This window comes from Eucyclogobius newberryi, unplaced genomic scaffold, assembly GCF_026437365.1.
Source record: "Eucyclogobius newberryi isolate DKJ021-1_F unplaced genomic scaffold, fEucNew1.0.hap1 SCAF_3, whole genome shotgun sequence".
NCBI classification, from domain to species: Eukaryota; Metazoa; Chordata; class Actinopteri; order Gobiiformes; family Gobiidae; genus Eucyclogobius; species Eucyclogobius newberryi.
In genome coordinates this window covers 30,241,418-30,262,345 of record NW_027315945.1, presented here as the reverse complement: position 1 = coordinate 30,262,345, position 20,928 = coordinate 30,241,418, and the positions used below count along the sequence as shown (strand labels likewise).

Here is a 20,928-nt window from a genome sequence, read left to right as displayed (position 1 = left end):
ATGATCTACACTTCAACTGCAAATTGCACATACTTGAGGACTTGAACTGCATCGTTTTCCAGTTGATTCATGTTATTTTGAAGTATTGGTTGGTCTTAATTGAGTAGCTTAAGCACCGCTGGTCAAATATATTACCCAAGCAGTAAATGTACGGTCTGAAAACTCCTCAAAGAAGTTAATTTTGTTCAAAACGTTGCTCAGGTAAATGAGCACAATCCGCCTTAACATTTGTGAGATTTCCTTAAGAATATTTCAGAAATGCATGTATTCTGTTATGGTTAATTAGTTTGAATGGAAAGCTGTCAAAATGCTCATATGACAGAAAACAGAAACACAAATCCCATTCTAGAACATGAGAAAAAAAATCCAAACTTAAAACACTGGCCATAAATGTATTTATTTATAAGAATATGACAATCCATAATCAGTCAAATATCAATAACAAAAAGCAATGCAACGCTCCATTTCACCGCCGTAAAACATAAATAATACACACAGGTTCCAACAATGGTAGAAGCTGAGCGAGAACGGGACGAGACCGGGTCAGACGCTGGCAGACGATCGAGCGTCCGCACGCTCCACTGGACAGAGGAGAATCCTGGGAAATGTAGGCTCGCACGTTCAGCCCCTCAGCACTTTCAATTAAAACGGCTTTGTGCACCGAGGCGTGTTGAACCTCATTAATCACGGGCTTTTGTGCAGTTGCGTCCACACCTTTGATATCGAATTGGGACTTTTCTGGTCGTACGAAACACGAGAGACAAATGCACTTACTTTTTGACACTTCACGTCGCAGTGCAATTCTATTCCGGCTCATACTGGTCGGGTTATTAACCACAGCAGCGTTTGAACCTTTTGTGCTGCACTGTGCAAATGTTCTGCAGGAAAAAATATCAACTTTGTCAAAAACTGTATGGGAGAAAATGTGATGTGGCCCTCGACTTCGATACAGGATTAACTTTTTTTTGAGTTTAAGTAGATTTTTTGGGGTCATTTTATACTAAACGCTTTTATAATTGTGAGTGGTTTACGCACTTTCAACTCGCATAAGTATTTTTGCGCACACTTAATACCATTCTATTTAGTTTTTCTCATTCTTGGCATTTGTTCCTTTACTATAGTGCTGCAACAAACAATTCCCGGTGTGAAAGTAGTCAACTAGTAATTTATTTTCTATATTAAGTCTGTTGTACATTTTAAACCAGATAAAAAAGTAAATGTATGCAGAGAATATTCACAAATTTAGTGGGTGAAACTAGAAATTATACAATCTTTTTTGCAATTTTGAATCAATACTGCAGCTTTCTTTGTAATTCAACATCTTTCTGTAAATCCAAATAACAATTGTATAAAAACTGCTTGAATAGTTATGGATACGTTTATTAGTCGTGATTATTCCGATTAATCCTTAATCCTGAAAACGAGGTCAGCACCAACACATACTCTACTTCATCACGTCGCATAGAGATCGTCATGGTGACCAGCTTTAATGCCATGGAATAAGTTCATAACGCAGACATAAACCCAGCAATCTTAATGAAACTGGCCTTTCTGACAGGCTGCTTTTGCAAGGAGAATAATCTATATTTATTGGTGTCCTGGAAGGAACCCGAGCGTCGGCCTGAGTGAGTTAGTAAATATAGCTGACTGCATACAATTATAGAGAGCGAGTGCATGGAAAAGGCCTGTTAAATTACAAGGCGACTGTAAATCCAGGAACGCTTAGAAACAGAGTAATCAGGGATGCGCCCGGAACAGACAGAGGGAGAACGACCTCTGCTGTTGGGCGGCTTTTTCAACATCTTTTGCCATCGCACATCTTACAGCGACTTCACGGAGCTAATACTGTGGTCAAAAATGCATACAAGATGGAGAGATAATCACGTCCAGGCCGGCATCCAGCGCGGTGTTCGAATACATACTCCAATGTACATGTTTTAAACTGCACATGTGGCACGAACGAAGAGCTTCATTTTAATTCATTTTTGCAAAAACATAGAACAAAGCGGTGAAAAACAGAAACTGCATCGACGGTACCGTCCTCCATGTCCCTCTGGTCCTGGAGTATTTTTCATGCGCATTAGCATCAAGCGGCAGAGTGCATGTGATCGGACTCCAGAGTGTGTGTGATCCTTCTGCAGACGTCTTTCACTCACGTTTGAGCCATGGCACGCTCCTTCTGGGTAAACTCGGATGCATAATGATCTAGACTTCTGCTTCTTTGTGTTGTGTTGTTTTATGCTGCTGTTCTTCTGTTGATTACTTGATCAATTCAAGTTTACTTCTTGGATTCTAGTTTATGACATGGTTTAGAGTCCAGTGTCTCTGAAGTCCAAAGGCAGAGCGCTGTTGGTTTCGCTATCAGGTAACAATCTCTGCTCCTAAGTGCCTCCAGCCCCTTTGTGTCTCAGCAGCTGGAAAATATTCTGCAAAGCAACAAACAGTGAAGAGAGCGACTGAACACATGGACAAACAGGTGAAACAGAGCGAGGACAAAGGCAGGCAGAGCCTTACCTTGCCACACATACCGTCTTTACTGTAGTTCTTATTGTCCTTGTCCACAGCGTCTTCTTCCACCTGCACAAACACAACAGCTCTTAATATTTGATTTGTTGTTGACATTTAAATGGTTTAAAATGACTTTACCTCTTTTCTCCATTTCAACTCACAGAAAACCCTCTCAAAGCACTCGTGCATGTAGTTAAACTAAACATGAGACAAAGGACAACAGAAACAAACTATCATTAATTACTAAAACACGCATTTTATCGAGTGAAAAGAAATGTTGATTTTCTCTTTTGATATTTCTTCAACGCTAAACTGTTCACAGAGTTGAATAAGAGTGAAAATGTCAAGAACACTTTATGGCATTTCAAGAGGAAACCAAACTAAACAACAACATCTCATAAAAGACTCACATATGGAGTGAATATCTTGACCCAGCGCGGCTTCTTCTCTCCTCGAGCGTATTCAAAGCAGAAGGCCATGCCCTCCTCGTCTGTGTCCCACCTCTGCATCTCCCCCCACTCAAAGGAAATCACCTGGTTCTGAAAAACACACCACAAACATGTACAAACCAGTGTGTAACAGAAGTGTCTGATTATGAGGGCATTATGAGTCTAAAAACATGTCAAGTAAGTCTGACCAAACACTGGCATAACAAAACCACATGCAAGTGCGGTAACTGTATTGAAAAAGTGACATTATACTACATAAATAATAAAGTAAAAACAATATTTGTGCCACTATTGTCTAAACAAAATGTATAGGACGCACGGAAATGTTATGTAAAGACCAAAGACGGCTCAAAATACAGTTATACAAAGAGTTAATTTGCAAAAACACATATATCCGTTGTTCTTGATACAAACTTCTACAAATATTATAAAAAGGGAAAGAGATGGAATATTTTTCTTGCACTAAAATTAATTTGACGTTAAAAATCACTGCGAGACAAAGCCTAAACTGTGAGTCTTTGACATGTTTCTCAAATGACATTTATCCGTTTTTGCAGATGAAGTCTTGGTACAAAACAGCCTGTTGTTCTTGCCTCGAGAGCGCCCTCTTCAGTGCATGCGTGCAGCTTGAAGTGGTGAATGCTGATGGCCGTGATCACGTGGCCTTTGCGTCGAGAGTCACACGGACAGTGAGGAAATAAAATCTCATTGTAGCCTTCGCAGCTCCTCAGCAAATTCAAATACTAAAAAGAACACAAAGAGCATAATAAGAGCGTCAACATAAATAAAACGGGCTCTGTATTTATTGTACGTGCTTTTATTTACGAGTCACACGGTATTTGTGTAATAGTGTCAGCTTCAATACTGAGGAAAGACACGCAGATGATGGTAAAAATTAGTAAAAATGCAAAATAACAGCAGTTTCTTTAACATGATCACCTGGTCACCTGTTTATGCTGTTACTATGACATCTAGATCCTTAAAACTATTCAGGAAAGTTTCATAATCAAACGTTTTATGTCTTTTTTTCATACCTACATTAGTGTCCAGTTTAAATTCTAGTGCATTGTTGAATCATTAAGATAGATATGGCAAATAGAGATGATAAAACATATTTGTCTTTGATGTTTTGTGTTATTACGCTTCAGGTTTATTATTGTATTGCATGTATTGTGGTCAAATAGGTTTAGGACTTTAAGGATTCAACTTGACATTTCATCTTCAGTTTGTTTATGGCGATGTTTTCTGCAGCAACATGTCGCACTGAAACGTGTCATTGTGTGCACTTCTACGAGAAGAGGGTTAAATACCATAGACATCTTCTGTTGCTCCTCAAGCTTCTGGAGCTGATACGACTTCTGCTCAGCTTTTATAAAACCTTTGGTGACATCCTCCACGGCCTGCAGAAAGAAACACAGGATTAGAACGTGCAGGATTGGACAGGGAAGCGGCAGACTGAACACTGACCTGATGGTAGAAGTAAGACAGAACGAGTTGATTGTCGCTGAGCAGGATTTCTTCCTCCGTGGTGAAGAGCCACTTCCTCAGCGTGAGGCAGGTCCCTGGGATAGCCGACGTGTAGTTTTGAACATACAGTTTGTGGGGGAACTCGTTCGGGGCAAGTTTACGCACTAGAAAGAGGCAGGAATTATTATATTAGAAAAAGGAAATAAATACGATCGTTTTAGATTGGAGTGCACCACAGTATGACATTAAAGCCATCTCCAGAGTCAAGTCCCGAAAGTCAAGTCCCGAGTCGAGTCCCGAGAGTCGAGTCCCGAGAGTCGAGTCCTGAGTCCCGAGAGTCGAGTCCTGAGTCCCGAGAGGAGTCAGGTCCCGAGAGGAGTCAGGTCCCGAGAGGAGTCAGGTCCCGAGAGGAGTCAGGTCCCGAGAGGAGTCGGGTCCCGAGAGGAGTCGGGTCCCGAGAGGAGTCAGGTCCCGAGAGGAGTCAGGTCCCGAGAGTCCGGTCCCGAGAGGAGTCGGGTCCCGAGAGGAGTCCGGTCCCGAGAGGAGTCCGGTCCCGAGAGGAGTCAGGTCCCGAGAGGAGTCAGGTCCAGAGAGTCCGGTCCCGAGAGGAGTCAGGTCCAGAGAGGAGTCAGGTCCCGAGAGGAGTCAGGTCCAGAGAGGAGTCAGGTCCAGAGAGTCCGGTCCCGAGAGGAGTCGGGTCCCGAGAGGAGTCAGGTCCAGAGAGTCCGGTCCCGAGAGGAGTCGGGTCCCGAGAGGAGTCAGGTCCAGAGAGTCCGGTCCCGAGAGGAGTCAGGTCCAGAGAGTCCGGTCCCGAGAGGAGTCAGGTCCCGAGAGGAGTCGGGTCCCGAGTGGAGTCGGGTCCCGAGTGGAGTCGGGTCCCGAGTGGAGTCGGGTCCCGAGAGGAGTCAGGTCCCGAGAGAGGAGTCAGGTCGAGAGAGGAGTCAGGTCGAGAGAGGAGTCAGGTCGAGAGAGGAGTCAGGTCCCGAGAGGAGTCGGGTCCCGAGAGGAGTCGGGTCCCGAGAGGAGTCGGGTCCTGAGAGGAGTCAGGTCCAGAGAGTCCGGTCCCGAGAGTCAAGTCCCGAGAGTCCGGTCCCGAGAGTCGAGTCGAGTCCCGAGAGTCAAGTCCCGAGTCCAGTCCCGAGTCCAGTCCCGAGTCCAGTCCCGAGTCCAGTCCCGAGTCCAGTCACCAGTCTTCGGCTCACAAGTTCAAGTCAAGTCTCAATAGTAATTCAGGTGTGACCCACACCTCTGTCTGTCTCCATGGAGACGAGCAGGCGGAGCCACCTGGGCAAGTTACAGGTCAGATCTGTGGAATTGACCCCACTAACAGTAAGAACATACATTGGGAACACTTTAGAATAAAGTATAGATACAAAAGATAATCAATTAACACAAATAAACAAATCATTATCACTAACTTTAACCCTGATCTAACCCTGGAAATGATTATTAAATGATGAGTTGGTTTGTCAATGATTAGAATAAGGCATAAATACATTTATGATTTTTATTAAAGTGATCCAGATAAAGGTATTTTAAATGTTTAAATGTAGCCGAGTAATGCAATGAAAAAGAAACATCATGTACCGCCCTGCAAATAAAAGTAGTTTTGTCTAAATAGTTCTTGCGATATAGTTCTCGATATATTCTGCTTTTTCGTGACAACTGAATCCATCTTTAGCAAGCGAAACATGGAAAATGAAACTCACTGAAGGTGTGGTTGATGACCTCAAACAGGGCAAAGTAACTGGCCACGGAACTGTCCAAGCCAAGTTTATTCACCACAGCCTAAAAAACACAAAGCAGAAGAGGAAACATCATTTTGGGAACATGTCTGATTGTGGCAAGTTTTCTGACAAACGCCGCAATTGTGATTTGATGATTAATTTCCGTTTTAAATTGTCAGGAGATTTAACACACAAACATACTGCAAAAACGTACTCGCTAACCGACGCTAGAATGACATGCGTCGCAAAGTTTGTAGACGTTTAAACTACTCTGAGGATATTTTGTCTTTTGGGTCAGTAAAAAGTCAACATTTCCCTCCGAAATCTAAATCGTAACATCAATCTAGCTACACATAGTGGCAAATGTATCTGTATTTGTATATTGCAGTACAAATACAGTGAAAAAATATTGCCTTTTAATATGTGGATTCAAGTCATCTCCTGGGTATATTCAAAGTATCATCACGCCACATTTGTAATAACTTATGTTGTGTAATTCTTAGGTCAGAAATCAACTGTTGTATAACTTGAAGAAAGTGGAAATACAGAATAAGCCCTCATAATAATCTGTACTTCTGCTTCCCGTTTGTTCGTAAATGCTGATTAGTTTGACTTTCCGCTGCGCACGTCTCAAACAAAACAACAAAACGTCTGCGACCGCTCGATGTGACATTCGCCCGTGGTTAACGTGTCCTCCCCGACGCCGACAGGTTTAAAAAAAGGCAGTTCTCTTGCGACTGTTTTACCCGGTAGACCTGGTCCGTGGTGGCGTTCCTCCGCACTCGGACCGTGAGAGTGGCTTTGTCCGGCGTGGCTATCCTCAGCTCCACATCCGAGACGCCGTTGGAGTTCTGCGGTGAGAAAAGCGCGCGGTGTGATCATTCAAAAACTGTGCTGCATCTGCAAAAGCTGCGCAACCACGTTCTGATCATTTTTGCCCCACCTCGTCCGACTCCGACAGAAACTCTTGCATGATGTCGCTTTCACCGATGGCTCGGACGGAACAAACTGTTAATGAAACATATTATGATTAAATAAATACGCAGAGCAATAGTCAAAAAATACAGCTAAATGTCAATAAAGTTTATTTAATCTGGCTTTTGTTCGTCTTTCAGGAAGTTTAGTTTTTTTCCACAAACTTGAGGAATAGTAACGGGAATAAAACAATAATAATTAAAGATTTCATTGTTCTTTAGGTCTCAATAATCGTGAATAATTGTTAAAAAATAATAATTGTTAAATAAATGTTTTTAAATCGTAACTAACATTTGATATCATGACATCCCTAGTGTACAGATACAAGACAAAAACAAAACACAAATAGTAAGTATTGTGAATAGATTTCTTTAAAAAATACATATATATACACACACACACACACACACACACACCGGTATATACATATATTTTTTTAGATCATCGCTTGCATAGAGAATTTTCAAAACGCCCAGGAACCTTGACGATTGAAAGAAGACTGAAATATGAGCTGCTAAAATTATAAATGTAACATGTAAAACGCTCTTCAAAACAGCCACAAACTTCACCTTTTTCCATGTATTCTTCCAGGCCCCTGCGGCGAGCGTCCAGCTGCTGCTCCGACATGGAAAAGGGCCATTTCCCGGGCAGTTTAGGGAAGGTGAAGGTGGCGAACTCTCTTTTGAGGTTCTGGTGTAAAATGACAAACTCCCGGTAACGCTTCGAGCACAACTGCCTGCCAGCCATGCACACGTTATACACCTGCGAGCAGAGCAGAAACATGATGAACGCATCATTTCACTTCAGCCAAAATATAAACATAATATTCACAACTGTTAGAGGTTAGAGTAACAAAAAGCAACCGTATTTTGCATTTAACGTTCAGTTTTTCTAATACAAAAACAGGTTTAATAACGCTTTACAATACAGATGCCTGATGATGACACAGGGCTCTAAGGCAAAAAGAACTTCAGTAATCAGAAGAATCCTACGTTTTGCATTACCGTATTTTCCGGACTATAAGTCACACCGGAGTTTAAGTGGCACCAGCCAAAAAATGCATAATAGAGAAGAAAAGAAAACATATATAAGTTGCACTGGAGTATGAAATGCAGTTGAAAGTGTGAAAATAACAAATAATATCACATATAAGTTGCTCCGGAGTATAAGTATATAAGTATATATATATATATACAAGAATAAGTCACACCCCGGCCAAAACTATGAAAAAATCCGGAAAATACGGTATTTTCAGCACCTAATTTATGTTTTTAACTGTTTCTATTGTGATTTTGATGTGTCTTTTAAAGCACTTTCAAAGACTTTCTGTACGAATTGTGCTCTTCAAATCAAACTTGCCTCGCCTTTTCAATAATACCAGACTTTTACCAATTCCGTTCTACGCCACAGCACTTTGGACTCCACTCGTCAACAATTAGGAGGCGGAAACGAGCGCGTACCACAAACTTCTCCTGGTTGAGCTCGGTGTGCTTGTAGCTGGGCACAGAAATGGGCACGGCCTGTTTGTCGGTGTAGTCGTAGCAGGAGTGGGCGGAGCCTTCGTCCCCGGGGTCCAAACAGTCGGCCTCCTGTGGCGGCACCGACAGGACCCTCAGCACCAGCTCTCGCTCTCCAGCCCGGATCAGCTCCACCACCTGCTTATGCGTCGCTCCTTCCACGTTCACCCCATTTCTGACAAACAGAGACAAATACGGGCCTAATGTTACTATTCTGTGATATAGATGATGAAATAATGGAATAATAATTGCTTTAGTTTAGTTTGTTTGCCATTTGTAGTTTGAAAACCACAGTGAAAAGCATGTGGAATGTAAAAAGTTTAAAACAACCACATCAATAATAACCGATTAAAGGGCGTAGATTTTTATGTTTTTCTAATGTTGACTTTATTTGGTGCGTTTATACCCGTTACAAATATAAATTATAGTTTTTCACCAGTCAAGAAGCTCTTTGTGGAGAAAAGTTTGAAAAATCTGTAGGAAGTAACGGGAAGTGAAATCACTTCCCGTTACTTCCTACACTTATTCCATCCAACGTTTATGCAGAATTTACACACAAGAAACAAATATTTTGACCCTCTAATCACAAATTCAACCAAATAAAAAGGTACTTTCATATATTTGTTTATTTTTAAGAATTTAAGAAACTGTGACATTAGATTAGTTTTGGGCCAGTGGTTGCTGGGTGATTTCCTACCGTGAAGTCATCAATTACAAACAGGAAGTAAAATAATAAACTTTTAAAAAATTGCTTTTCTGGGAAAAAATTTGTACATTTTTTAACTAAATACAAAACATATTTATCTAAACTGCATTTCAGTTCAATGAGTCGTCCAACCAGTCATATGCACCTACTGTATTCAGTTAATCAGTTCCCAGATAAAAATACGTAAAGACTATTTAAGATCTTCATCAAACGCTGTGAGACACTTTTTCTCAATTTATTGTTCCAAAAATCCCTCAAAGACCCCAAATAACAAGTCACACTCTGGTCATAAGAATCCATCCATCCATTTTCTACCGATTGTTCCCTTTCGGGGTCGCGGGTGACTGGAGCCTATCCCAGTGACTTCGGGCCTTAGGCGGGGTATTCAATGTTCTTCCTTTAAATTTACCACAACAAAAAGTTTCAGTATTTATGTACGGTAGTAACTGTAGTAATCAACAGATTGAGAACCTAAACTGTATGAATTTACCTGGATTACACACACTAATATAGTAAATGCCATGAGTGTTTTTCTTTTATCAGTAATAAATAAAAATGCTGCAGGAGGAATATATTATTATTATTGTTTTGACGAGCTTCCTTTTCCGAACAAGCTCAATCAAAAACCCTCAGACGCCACAGTTTTAGTGTCACAAAGTTCACATTTTGTAATCAAAAGTAGAATTTATGTGATGATCAATCAACAAATACATTTTAAGGATTAATTAAGTATTTTTAGGGCAAAACTAAAATTTCAAACTCTTATGTCGATACAAATTTCGATACCACGATATAAATAGAAAATAGAATGCAAGCCAATGTTCAGCACTAAATAATAGCACTATCTTTATGTTACCATGTGATCTTACACTAGTTCTGAAAAGCTCAAGATCATTCTAAAACTGCTCAGGAAAGTTCTAATTTTGTCCCATTTATATATTTTTTTCGTATTGATACCGCTTTAAAATGACTATCTAACTTTGATACTTGTTTTAGTATTGATTAGCACCTGATTTTTGATACTTTATAACCCTAGTATGGAGGTTTATGCATTTATGTTTTTAGTCACCTTTTTTCAACCAGGTTTAAAACAACAACTACGACTACAACAGAGAGATAGAAGCCTCTTTTTCAAGGGCGACCTGGGCTAAAACTGGACTGCGGTGCACGGGTCGTACTCCGCTGCACTTCCATGTAGTTCCATGTAGCGCTGGGCGGATGTCGGGTCCAAATAACAGTGGGATGGTAAACGGCCTGTAGTTAACGGCCTGTAGTTGACGGCGCTGGAAAAGCGTCACACGCCCTCTTCTTCAAGTGCTGAGCATCAACTCAAGCTACTGTTAATGGGTACTTTGGCCCTTCTGCGATGACACGTCCTGCTTACTGTAAAAGGTTTGCTAAATTACCGCTATAAAGTTACACGTTTACAGCGACTGACATTTAGAGTTAGTCGCAAAATGTCACTGTGCCTTAAGGTAAATAATACGTGTACTGTACGTGTGTCCCGAAAAAGATACCTGCTTGTCGTTTCCAGCACGGCAATAAACATATCTATCGCCATAGAGACAAGCGGGCGATGGCATTTGGCAAAGTTACAGGTCGGGCCCGTGGAGAGGCAAATCCGCTGTTTTTTGTTTGTTTGTTTTTGTGCAATAAAAAACACCCGTAATTGAATAAATGCAAGTCGTTTAATGTCACACCTTGGGACATTCGACAAAAAGCAATAACATCTCCATGGAGACAAGGTGGCGGACACCGACCAGAAAAGTTACACAGTGCAGCGCCTTTAAGTTCGATAGTGCTCATTAGCATATTTGTGATAAACATGTGCTTAAAATAGAGCTGCACGAATTTGCAATATAAACAAGTATTGCTAATAAATGTATGATGGATGTTTGCAAAGTAAGAATGTTTTCAAATTAGTGTTGGCACAATAATACAATTTATAAAAATCATAAAATAATAACTAATACAAAATATAATAAAATAATAATACAAATATAATAAAATAATAATAATAAATTCCTTGATTTTTTTATTTACCTCTGTTGTCCTTTTACTCTGGTTCTGTATTGTAAAGCGTCTTTGAGTGACAGAAAAAAGCAGTATTATTATTATAAATGTAGTGTTATTTTTTGTATTATTGTTATAATTATTAAAATTTCAAACTCGATTTCGAAACTGAGGAATAGGCATAACACGCAATAATAATGAATATGAGGAAAGGATCAAATAAGTTCAGTTTAATTCAGTTTAAACATCACAGACTTAACCACAAGGCTAAAACAGGAACAATTTTGACTAAAAGCTGATTTGTTTTAAAGTTTACGTGAAAAAAACATGTCTGTCGGATAAAGAATTTTATGCTGTAGCAATGTATTTATTATTTTCATGCAATATTGATAATTCCGTTATTGCGATAATGATATTTTTACTACATATTGTGCAGTCCTACTTTCTTCATGTTGCCGTGTGGTCTCACTCCTGATAAAGCTCAAGATCATTCGAAAACTGTTCAGGGAAGGTTGAATTTTGTCCGGTTAATGAGACGTTTTGTATTTTGTTTGTATCGATACTTGTTCAAATGAGTTTCTTGTTTCGATACTAATCAGATTTTTTATTCTTTTGGCAGCCCCAGTTCAAAGAGCACATTGTGAACAGCAGCATTAAGACCGAAGCATGAACTGATAAAGAAGAATCACATGAATCAGACTCTAAACTCCGGGCACAACATGGGATTTGATGAGGACTTTTTCCCCATTCAAATACCTAATAGTGTGTTTGAAATTGTTCATCGCTGCGGCGACGGTCTTCTTAATTTATCACCATTCTGAAACCCAGAGAGGACATTATTATTGAAATTAGGGCCGCAACTAACGATCATTTTGCTAATCGCTCAGTCCGGCACGGCGATTATTCTTTTGATTAATCCTTTAGTGGTTCAGAATGCAAAAGTCACAAGATGAAAATATTTTTACTAAATTTGACCCAGACGAAGCTGAAGAGAAGCCGTTTGAGGATCCTGGTGGAGCACATTTAGGGCCAAAAGAGTGTTTCCATCAAATACACTCAATTTACACACGTCATTCTCATGCAATTGTGGCTGAATTTGGGTCGAGAAACGTCTTTATTCAGCTCGTGGCACATTAAGGAACCTGTGTATATAGACCAGATAACAATTGTTCCATTACTAAATTATTTGACGATTACTTGAATAATTGATTAGTTGTGATTAATCTATTAACTTAGTTGCAGCACTAGAGTGTTTTCATCAGGTACACAACATGTAGACAGTTTCCACATCATTGTGACTCAATTCGAGTCAGCTCATGGCATGTTTTGAAACCTACGTATGGACCAGCTATTATCATCATCATCATTAATCAATTAGTTGATGATTAATCCATTGACTTGTTGCAGCCCTAATCTAAATAATTGCAGCCTGTGATTAGATAATTGCACCAACTCAAACTGCGATTTAGTGTCGTTTATGATTTATCGTGCAGCTCCAGCTCGAGCATTATCCAAATAGCCAATGAGTGCATGTATTATTCACATAGAGAAAGCCATAACAGGGTCAAGCAGCTGCTAGGTTACTGCGGGACATTCAGTGACTGTGCAGAGCGCGGCGCAGCCAATTGGACGAGCGAGCCGGATTGATCAAAAGCCAATGGGAGCCGGAGTGGAGGCGAAACCCCGCTTTCTGCATCCCCCCGGTCCACACAGGAGCATCACTGTGCGGCAGAGCTCTCCATAGCAACAAAGTCAAGCCTTCTCCAGCACCAAAACCGGCGCCCCCCGGGGGAGCTCTGATCGTGTCAGGGTGCGCGGGGTAACGTCGGGCCCATCGCGGACGAGCACGGTCGCCGTTGCCGTTGCCGGTCCGTCTGCCATGGGAGACGTGTGTGGAAGGACTTGTTGGGAGTCAGCGCGCCGGTGTCTGCAGGAGTGTGGTGTGAACTGCTAATGACGTCCGGGTGTTTGTCCCCGGATAAAACAGACCACTCATTGATTTGAATAAAAAGAGCAGAGTAATTCACGCCGCCGCGCAGAACAGTCGTACATTTTAAGATCGACAACATGTGCACGACACCAGGTGGACTATTCGGGGATTATGTGCTCAATTTGTGCACTAGTTTTGTTCAATGCATTTTTGAAACTAAGCAGGCTTAAAGGTTGATTTATGGCGTCTACAGGGTTCTAAATAGACAACGTTTACAAATTAAGTGTATCATGCTCCATGGTTTTTTGTTGTTTTATGACATTTTGATTTAATATTGCCATTATCTTTGTTATATGACAGTTTTAGGGCCTGTTTTAGAGTCTGTATTGTCCACACAACAGTAACGATGATCAAAATACGATTCATTTTTTTTTATGTATATTAAGAGTTTGTTTGCAAAAACAAAAACGTACTATTTAAAAACCTTTTACTTGTAAAGCAATCTTTTCAAAAGTATTTACTGCAATCAAAATATTATATTGCCTTCTTTACTCATCATTATGTTACTAGACAATATCTGTAGGAGATGGTAACAGGAAACTGATCTGTTTATGAGATTGAACTCTTCACATGTCTCTGGTCGTTTAGTCGATTCATCGGTTGATAATGCCATAAATCAGATTTTCTTTTTCCAACTTTACATAGATTCGAGAGTGAAATGCAAATGAACGTCTGCCTTTTTAAAATGCACAAGTAAACAGTTATTTATGAGCTTGTGACTGCACTTTGAGTCATATCAAGATGTTGCCAGCGCCACTTAAACATCGCCCCTTGTTATTCGACTAAACGACGCACAAACGTCTTTAGTCGACCACGGCCCTATCGACTAGTCACGTCTTTATTCCAATTAACCGCTGCAGCCCCGGCACAACACAACACGCGCACACGAACGCACTTAACGGCCAAAAAAACATCCACTTACACGTCGAGTATCCGGTCTCCTTTCGATATCCCGGCCCGGTCCGCGGCTCCACCGGGCAGCACGGCGCTTACGTGTTGCAGCGGCGCGTACAGCTCTCCGTTGATGCTCCGTAGCTGGCCCCCTTCGCTCACCTGGCCGCGGACATTGAAGCCGTAGCCCGAGTCCGACTTGACGATCCGCACCAGCCTCGGCCCGGCGCCGGCGGAGGTGACCGTGGCCGTGGAGCCGGCGGTGGAGGACGGCGTGATCGCGGGAGTCTGACAGCTGTGCTCCGGGGCGGCAGCGGCGGCGGCGGTACCGAAGCCCCGGTGGTGGTGGTGGTGGTGTTGGTGGTCCTCGCTGTCCGACATGTTTCTGCGGGAACTAAAGCATCGAGCCAGGCCCCGGGTGTCGCCGAATGTCCCGCAGAAGTGTAACAGGCTAGTCGGCTCGGCTAGCTAAAGTAGTGTCTGGCAGGGAGGATACTTTCACGGGAGGAAACGAAACATGCCGAGTGTTTCCGATGATTCCCGGTGATTTCCGAGACCGCCCCCCCCCCCCCAAAAAATAAAAAAAAATCACATGCGTCAATTGCGTGCCTCTTTTGGGCAATGCTGTTTACCTGCAAAACTCAGGTTATAATCTATAATTATTATAAAAAAAATAACTATCATAATTTAATGAGCTTTTGCACTTTTTACAAAGGTGTTTCCCCACTTTTACTGTGCAGAAAAGTCCAACAAATATGCTCAAGTAAGGGTGAAATTAGTTCAAAATAATGTAATAAAGTAGTGCGCCAAGGAATTACTCAAGAGTGAAAAAAGTAAAAAGAACTCAGGGAAACTATCAGGGAAACTAAGAAAACGTCAATTTAAGTTTCTGGACGTGTCATCTGATTTTTATTTTTATTTCAAGTTTATGTAATGGGAAAAGATGAAATCTAATTGGTTATTTTCAAAGAATTGACCCAAAATAAGCAAAACTAAGTTATACCTGAAGAAGCGGTGCAAGAGACGCAAATGTTAAAAGCTTTATTGTTTTTATTGTTTTATTAGGATCCCCATTAGCTGCACATTTAATGGCTGCATGACGTCCTGGGGTCCTTTAAGAATTGTCATTACATAAATCAAATGAGCAATACATTTCAAAATAAATAAGAAACAACCATAAAAAAGGCTTATAGTTGCCTCTGAATCAATCATGAAAAAAGTAGATCTGATCATTAAAATGAGTCTCACTTTGTAACATGTTCATTTGGTTGAACGGCACCTGTGGTTTGTGAAGCTCCAGGCCAATACTCCAGATGACACAGGACAAGAGTATGTAGGATGTGCTTGATGCAGGCGTGGGTATGTAGGACGTGCTTGGTGCAGGCGTGGGTATGTAGGACGTGCTTGGTGCAGACGTGGGTATGTAGGACGTGCTCGGTGCAGGCGTGGGTATGTAGGACGTGCTCGGTGCAGGCGTGGGTATGTAGGACGTGCTCGGTGCAGGCGTGGGTATGTAGGACGTGCTCGGTGCAGGCGTGGGTATGTAGGACGTGCTCGGTGCAGGCGTGGGTATGTAGGACGTGCTCGGTGCAGGCGTGGGTATGTAGGGTAGGACGCGCTCGGTGCAGGCGTGGGTATATAGGACGTGCTCGGTGCAGGCGTGGGTATGTAGGACGTGCTCGGTGCAGGCGTGGGTATATAGGACGTGCTTGGTGCAGGCGTGGGTATGTAGGATGTGCTTGGTGCAGGCGTGGGTATGTAGGACGTGCTCGGTGCAGGCGTGGGTATGTAGGGTAGGACGCGCTCGGTGCAGGTGTGGGTATATAGGACGTGCTTGGTGCAGGCGTGGGTATGTAGGATGTGCTTGGTGCAGGCGTGGGTATGTAGGACGTGCTCGGTGCAGGCGTGGGTATGTAGGGTAGGACGCGCTCGGTGCAGGCGTGGGTATGTAGGACGTGCTTGGTGCAGGCGTGGGTATGTAGGACGTGCTTGGTGCAGGTGTGGGTATGTAGGACGTGCTTGGTGCAGGCGTGGGTATGTAGGGTAGGACGCGCTCGGTGCAGGCGTGGGTATGTAGGACGTGCTCGGTGCAGGCGTGGGTATGTAGAGTAGGACGTGCTCGGTGCAGGCGTGGGTATGTAGGACGTGCTTGGTGCAGACGTGGGTATGTAGGACGTGCTCGGTGCAGGCGTGGGTATGTAGGATGTGCTCGGTGCAGGCGTGGGTATGTAGGACGTGCTCGGTACAGGCGTGGGTATGTAGGACGTGCTCGGTGCAGGCGTGGGTATGTAGGACGTGCTCGGTGCAGGCGTGGGTATGTAGGACGTGCTCGGTGCAGGCGTGGGTATGTAGGACGTGCTCGGTGCAGGCGTGGGTATGTAGGGTAGGACGCGCTCGGTGCAGGCGTGGGTATATAGGACGTGCTCGGTGCAGGCGTGGGTATGTAGGACGTGCTCGGTGCAGGCGTGGGTATATAGGACGTGCTTGGTGCAGGCGTGGGTATGTAGGATGTGCTTGGTGCAGGCGTGGGTATGTAGGACGTGCTCGGTGCAGGCGTGGGTATGTAGGGTAGGACGCGCTCGGTGCAGGTGTGGGTATATAGGACGTGCTTGGTGCAGGCGTGGGTATGTAGGATGTGCTTGGTGCAGGCGTGGGTATGTAGGACGTGCTCGGTGCAGGCGTGGGTATGTAGGGTAGGACGCGCTCGGTGCAGGCGTGGGTATGTAGGACGTGCTTGGTGCAGGCGTGGGTATGTAGGACGTGCTTGGTGCAGGTGTGGGTATGTAGGACGTGCTTGGTGCAGGCGTGGGTATGTAGGGTAGGACGCGCTCGGTGCAGGCGTGGGTATGTAGGACGTGCTCGGTGCAGGCGTGGGTATGTAGAGTAGGACGTGCTTGGTGCAGGCGTGGGTATGTAGGACGTGCTTGGTGCAGGCGTGGGTATGTAGGACGTGCTCGGTGCAGGCGTGGGTATGTAGGGTAGGACGTGCTCGGTGCAGGCGTGGGTATGTAGGACGTGCTTGGTGCAGGCGTGGGTATGTAGAACGCGCTCGGTGCAGGCGTGGGTATGTAGGACGTGCTCGGTGCAGGCGTGGGTATGTAGAGTAGGACGTGCTCGGTGCAGGCGTGGGTATGTAGGACGTGCTCGGTGCAGGCGTGGGTATGTAGGACGTGCTTGGTGCAGGCGTGGGTATGTAGGACGTGCTTGGTGCAGGCGTGGGTATGTAGGACGTGCTTGGTGCAGGCGTGGGTATGTAGGACGTGCTCGGTGCAGGCGTGGGTATGTAGGGTAGGACGCGCTCGGTGCAGGCGTGGGTATATAGGACGTGCTCGGTGCAGGCGTGGGTATGTAGGACGTGCTCGGTGCAGGCGTGGGTATATAGGACGTGCTTGGTGCAGGCGTGGGTATGTAGGATGTGCTTGGTGCAGGCGTGGGTATGTAGGACGTGCTCGGTGCAGGCGTGGGTATGTAGGGTAGGACGCGCTCGGTGCAGGCGTGGGTATGTAGGACGTGCTTGGTGCAGGCGTGGGTATGTAGGACGTGCTTGGTGCAGGTGTGGGTATGTAGGACGTGCTTGGTGCAGGCGTGGGTATGTAGAGTAGGACGTGCTTGGTGCAGGCGTGGGTATGTAGGACGTGCTCGGTGCAGGCGTGGGTATGTAGAGTAGGACGTGCTTGGTGCAGGCGTGGGTATGTAGGACGTGCTTGGTGCAGGCGTGGGTATGTAGGACGTGCTCGGTGCAGGCGTGGGTATGTAGGGTAGGACGCGCTCGGTGCAGGCGTGGGTATGTAGGACGTGCTTGGTGCAGGCGCGGGTATGTAGGATGTGCTTGGTGCAGGCGTGGGTATGTAGGACGTGCTCGGTGCAGGCGTGGGTATGTAGGACGTGCTTGGTGCAGGCGTGGGTATGTAGGACGTGATTGGTGCAGGCGTGGGTATGTAGGACGCGCTCGGTGCAGGCGTGGGTATGTAGGACGTGCTTGGTGCAGGCGTGGGTATGTAGGACGTGCTCGGTGCAGGCGTGGGTATGTAGGACGTGCTTGGTGCAGGCGTGGATATGTAGGATGTGCTTGGTGCAGGCGTGGGTATGTAGGACGTGCTCGGTGCAGGCGTGGGTATGTAGGGTAGGACGCGCTCGGTGCAGGCGTGGGTATGTAGGACGTGCTTGGTGCAGGCGTGGGTATGTAGGACGTGCTTGGTGCAGGCGTGGGTATGTAGGGTAGGACGTGCTCGGTGCAGGCGTGGGTATGTAGGACGTGCTCGGTGCAGGCGTGGGTATGTAGGGTAGGACGTGCTTGGTGCAGGCGTGGGTATGTAGGACGTGCTTGGTGCAGGCGTGGGTATGTAGGACGTGCTCGGTGCAGGCGTGGGTATGTAGGGTAGGACGCGCTCGGTGCAGGCGTGGGTATGTAGGACGTGCTCGGTGCAGGCGTGGGTATGTAGGACGTGCTCGGTGCAGGCGTGGGTATGTAGGGTAGGACGTGCTTGGTGCAGGCGTGGGTATGTAGGACGTGCTTGGTGCAGGCGTGGGTATGTAGGACGTGCTCGGTGCAGGCGTGGGTATGTAGGGTAGGACGCGCTCGGTGCAGGCGTGGGTATGTAGGACGTGCTTGGTGCAGGCGTGGGTATGTAGGACGTGCTCGGTGCAGGCGTGGGTATGTAGGACGTGCTCGGTGCAGGCGTGGGTATGTAGGACGTGCTCGGTGCAGGCGTGGGTATGTAGGACGTGCTCGGTGCAGGCGTGGGTATGTAGGACGTGCTCGGTGCAGGCGTGGGTATGTAGGGTAGGACGCGCTCGGTGCAGGCGTGGGTATATAGGACGTGCTCGGTGCAGGCGTGGGTATGTAGGACGTGCTCGGTGCAGGCGTGGGTATATAGGACGTGCTTGGTGCAGGCGTGGGTATGTAGGATGTGCTTGGTGCAGGCGTGGGTATGTAGGACGTGCTCGGTGCAGGCGTGGGTATGTAGGGTAGGACGCGCTCGGTGCAGGTGTGGGTATATAGGACGTGCTTGGTGCAGGCGTGGGTATGTAGGATGTGCTTGGTGCAGGCGTGGGTATGTAGGACGTGCTCGGTGCAGGCGTGGGTATGTAGGGTAGGACGCGCTCGGTGCAGGCGTGGGTATGTAGGACGTGCTTGGTGCAGGCGTGGGTATGTAGGACGTGCTTGGTGCAGGTGTGGGTATGTAGGACGTGCTTGGTGCAGGCGTGGGTATGTAGGGTAGGACGCGCTCGGTGCAGGCGTGGGTATGTAGGACGTGCTCGGTGCAGGCGTGGGTATGTAGAGTAGGACGTGCTTGGTGCAGGCGTGGGTATGTAGGACGTGCTTGGTGCAGGCGTGGGTATGTAGGACGTGCTCGGTGCAGGCGTGGGTATGTAGGGTAGGACGTGCTCGGTGCAGGCGTGGGTATGTAGGACGTGCTTGGTGCAGGCGTGGGTATGTAGGACGCGCTCGGTGCAGGCGTGGGTATGTAGGACGTGCTCGGTGCAGGCGTGGGTATGTAGAGTAGGACGTGCTCGGTGCAGGCGTGGGTATGTAGGACGTGCTCGGTGCAGGCGTGGGTATGTAGGACGTGCTTGGTGCAGGCGTGGGTATGTAGGACGTGCTTGGTGCAGGCGTGGGTATGTAGGACGTGCTTGGTGCAGGCGTGGGTATGTAGGACGTGCTCGGTGCAGGCGTGGGTATGTAGGGTAGGACGCGCTCGGTGCAGGCGTGGGTATGTAGGACGTGCTCGGTGCAGGCGTGGGTATATAGGACGTGCTTGGTGCAGGCGTGGGTATGTAGGATGTGCTTGGTGCAGGCGTGGGTATGTAGGACGTGCTCGGTGCAGGCGTGGGTATGTAGGACGTGCTCGGTGCAGGCGTGGGTATGTAGGGTAGGACGCGCTCGGTGCAGGCGTGGGTATGTAGGACGTGCTTGGTGCAGGCGTGGGTATGTAGGACGTGCTTGGTGCAGGTGTGGGTATGTAGGACGTGCTTGGTGCAGGCGTGGGTATGTAGAGTAGGACGTGCTTGGTGCAGGCGTGGGTATGTAGGACGTGCTCGGTGCAGGCGTGGGTATGTAGAGTAGGACGTGCTTGGTGCAGGCGTGGGTATGTAGGACGTGCTTGGTGCAGGCGTGGGTATGTAGGACGTGCTCGGTGCAGGCGTGGGTATGTAGGGTAGGACGCGCTCGGTGCAGGCGTGGGTATATAGGACGTGCTCGGTGCAGGCGTGGGTATGTAGGACGTGCTCGGTGCAGGCGTGGGTATATAGGACGTGCTTGGTGCAGGCGTGGGTATGTAGGATGTGCTTGGTGCAGGCGTGGGTATGTAGGACGTGCTCGGTGCAGGCGTGGGTATGTAGGGTAGGACGCGCTCGGTGCAGGTGTGGGTATATAGGACGTGCTTGGTGCAGGCGTGGGTATGTAGGATGTGCTTGGTGCAGGCGTGGGTATGTAGGACGTGCTCGGTGCAGGCGTGGGTATGTAGGGTAGGACGCGCTCGGTGCAGGCGTGGGTATGTAGGACGTGCTTGGTGCAGGCGTGGGTATGTAGGACGTGCTTGGTGCAGGTGTGGGTATGTAGGACGTGCTTGGTGCAGGCGTGGGTATGTAGGGTAGGACGCGCTCGGTGCAGGCGTGGGTATGTAGGACGTGCTCGGTGCAGGCGTGGGTATGTAGAGTAGGACGTGCTCGGTGCAGGCGTGGG

The 20,928-nt window shown here is 46.3% G+C and overlaps 2 protein-coding genes across 3 annotated transcripts in view; one reads left to right on the top strand and one right to left on the bottom strand.

Moving 5' to 3' along the window:
• rps27.2 (ribosomal protein S27, isoform 2) overlaps positions 1–20,928 on the top strand; it is a 319,694-nt gene that overhangs the window by 183,921 nt on the left and 114,845 nt on the right. The window lies entirely within an intron of this gene.
• snx27b (sorting nexin 27b) lies at positions 382–14,769 on the bottom strand. Of its 2 annotated transcripts, none has more exons than XM_072460667.1 (13): positions 14,275–14,769; positions 8,587–8,818; positions 7,696–7,888; positions 7,095–7,159; positions 6,898–7,002; positions 6,134–6,212; positions 4,425–4,588; positions 4,268–4,357; positions 3,551–3,700; positions 2,919–3,047; positions 2,647–2,706; positions 2,515–2,577; positions 382–2,426 (listed from the first exon to the last, which is right to left on the bottom strand). In XM_072460667.1, the coding sequence occupies exons 1-13, from the start codon at positions 14,622–14,624 to the stop codon at positions 2,382–2,384; spliced, it is 1,725 nt and encodes a 574-aa protein (XP_072316768.1). In that variant the 5' UTR covers positions 14,625–14,769; the 3' UTR covers positions 382–2,381. The 2 variants fall into 2 exon arrangements, with proteins under 2 accessions (XP_072316768.1, XP_072316767.1); XM_072460666.1 differs by having other exon boundaries at positions 2,529–2,577; positions 14,275–14,768.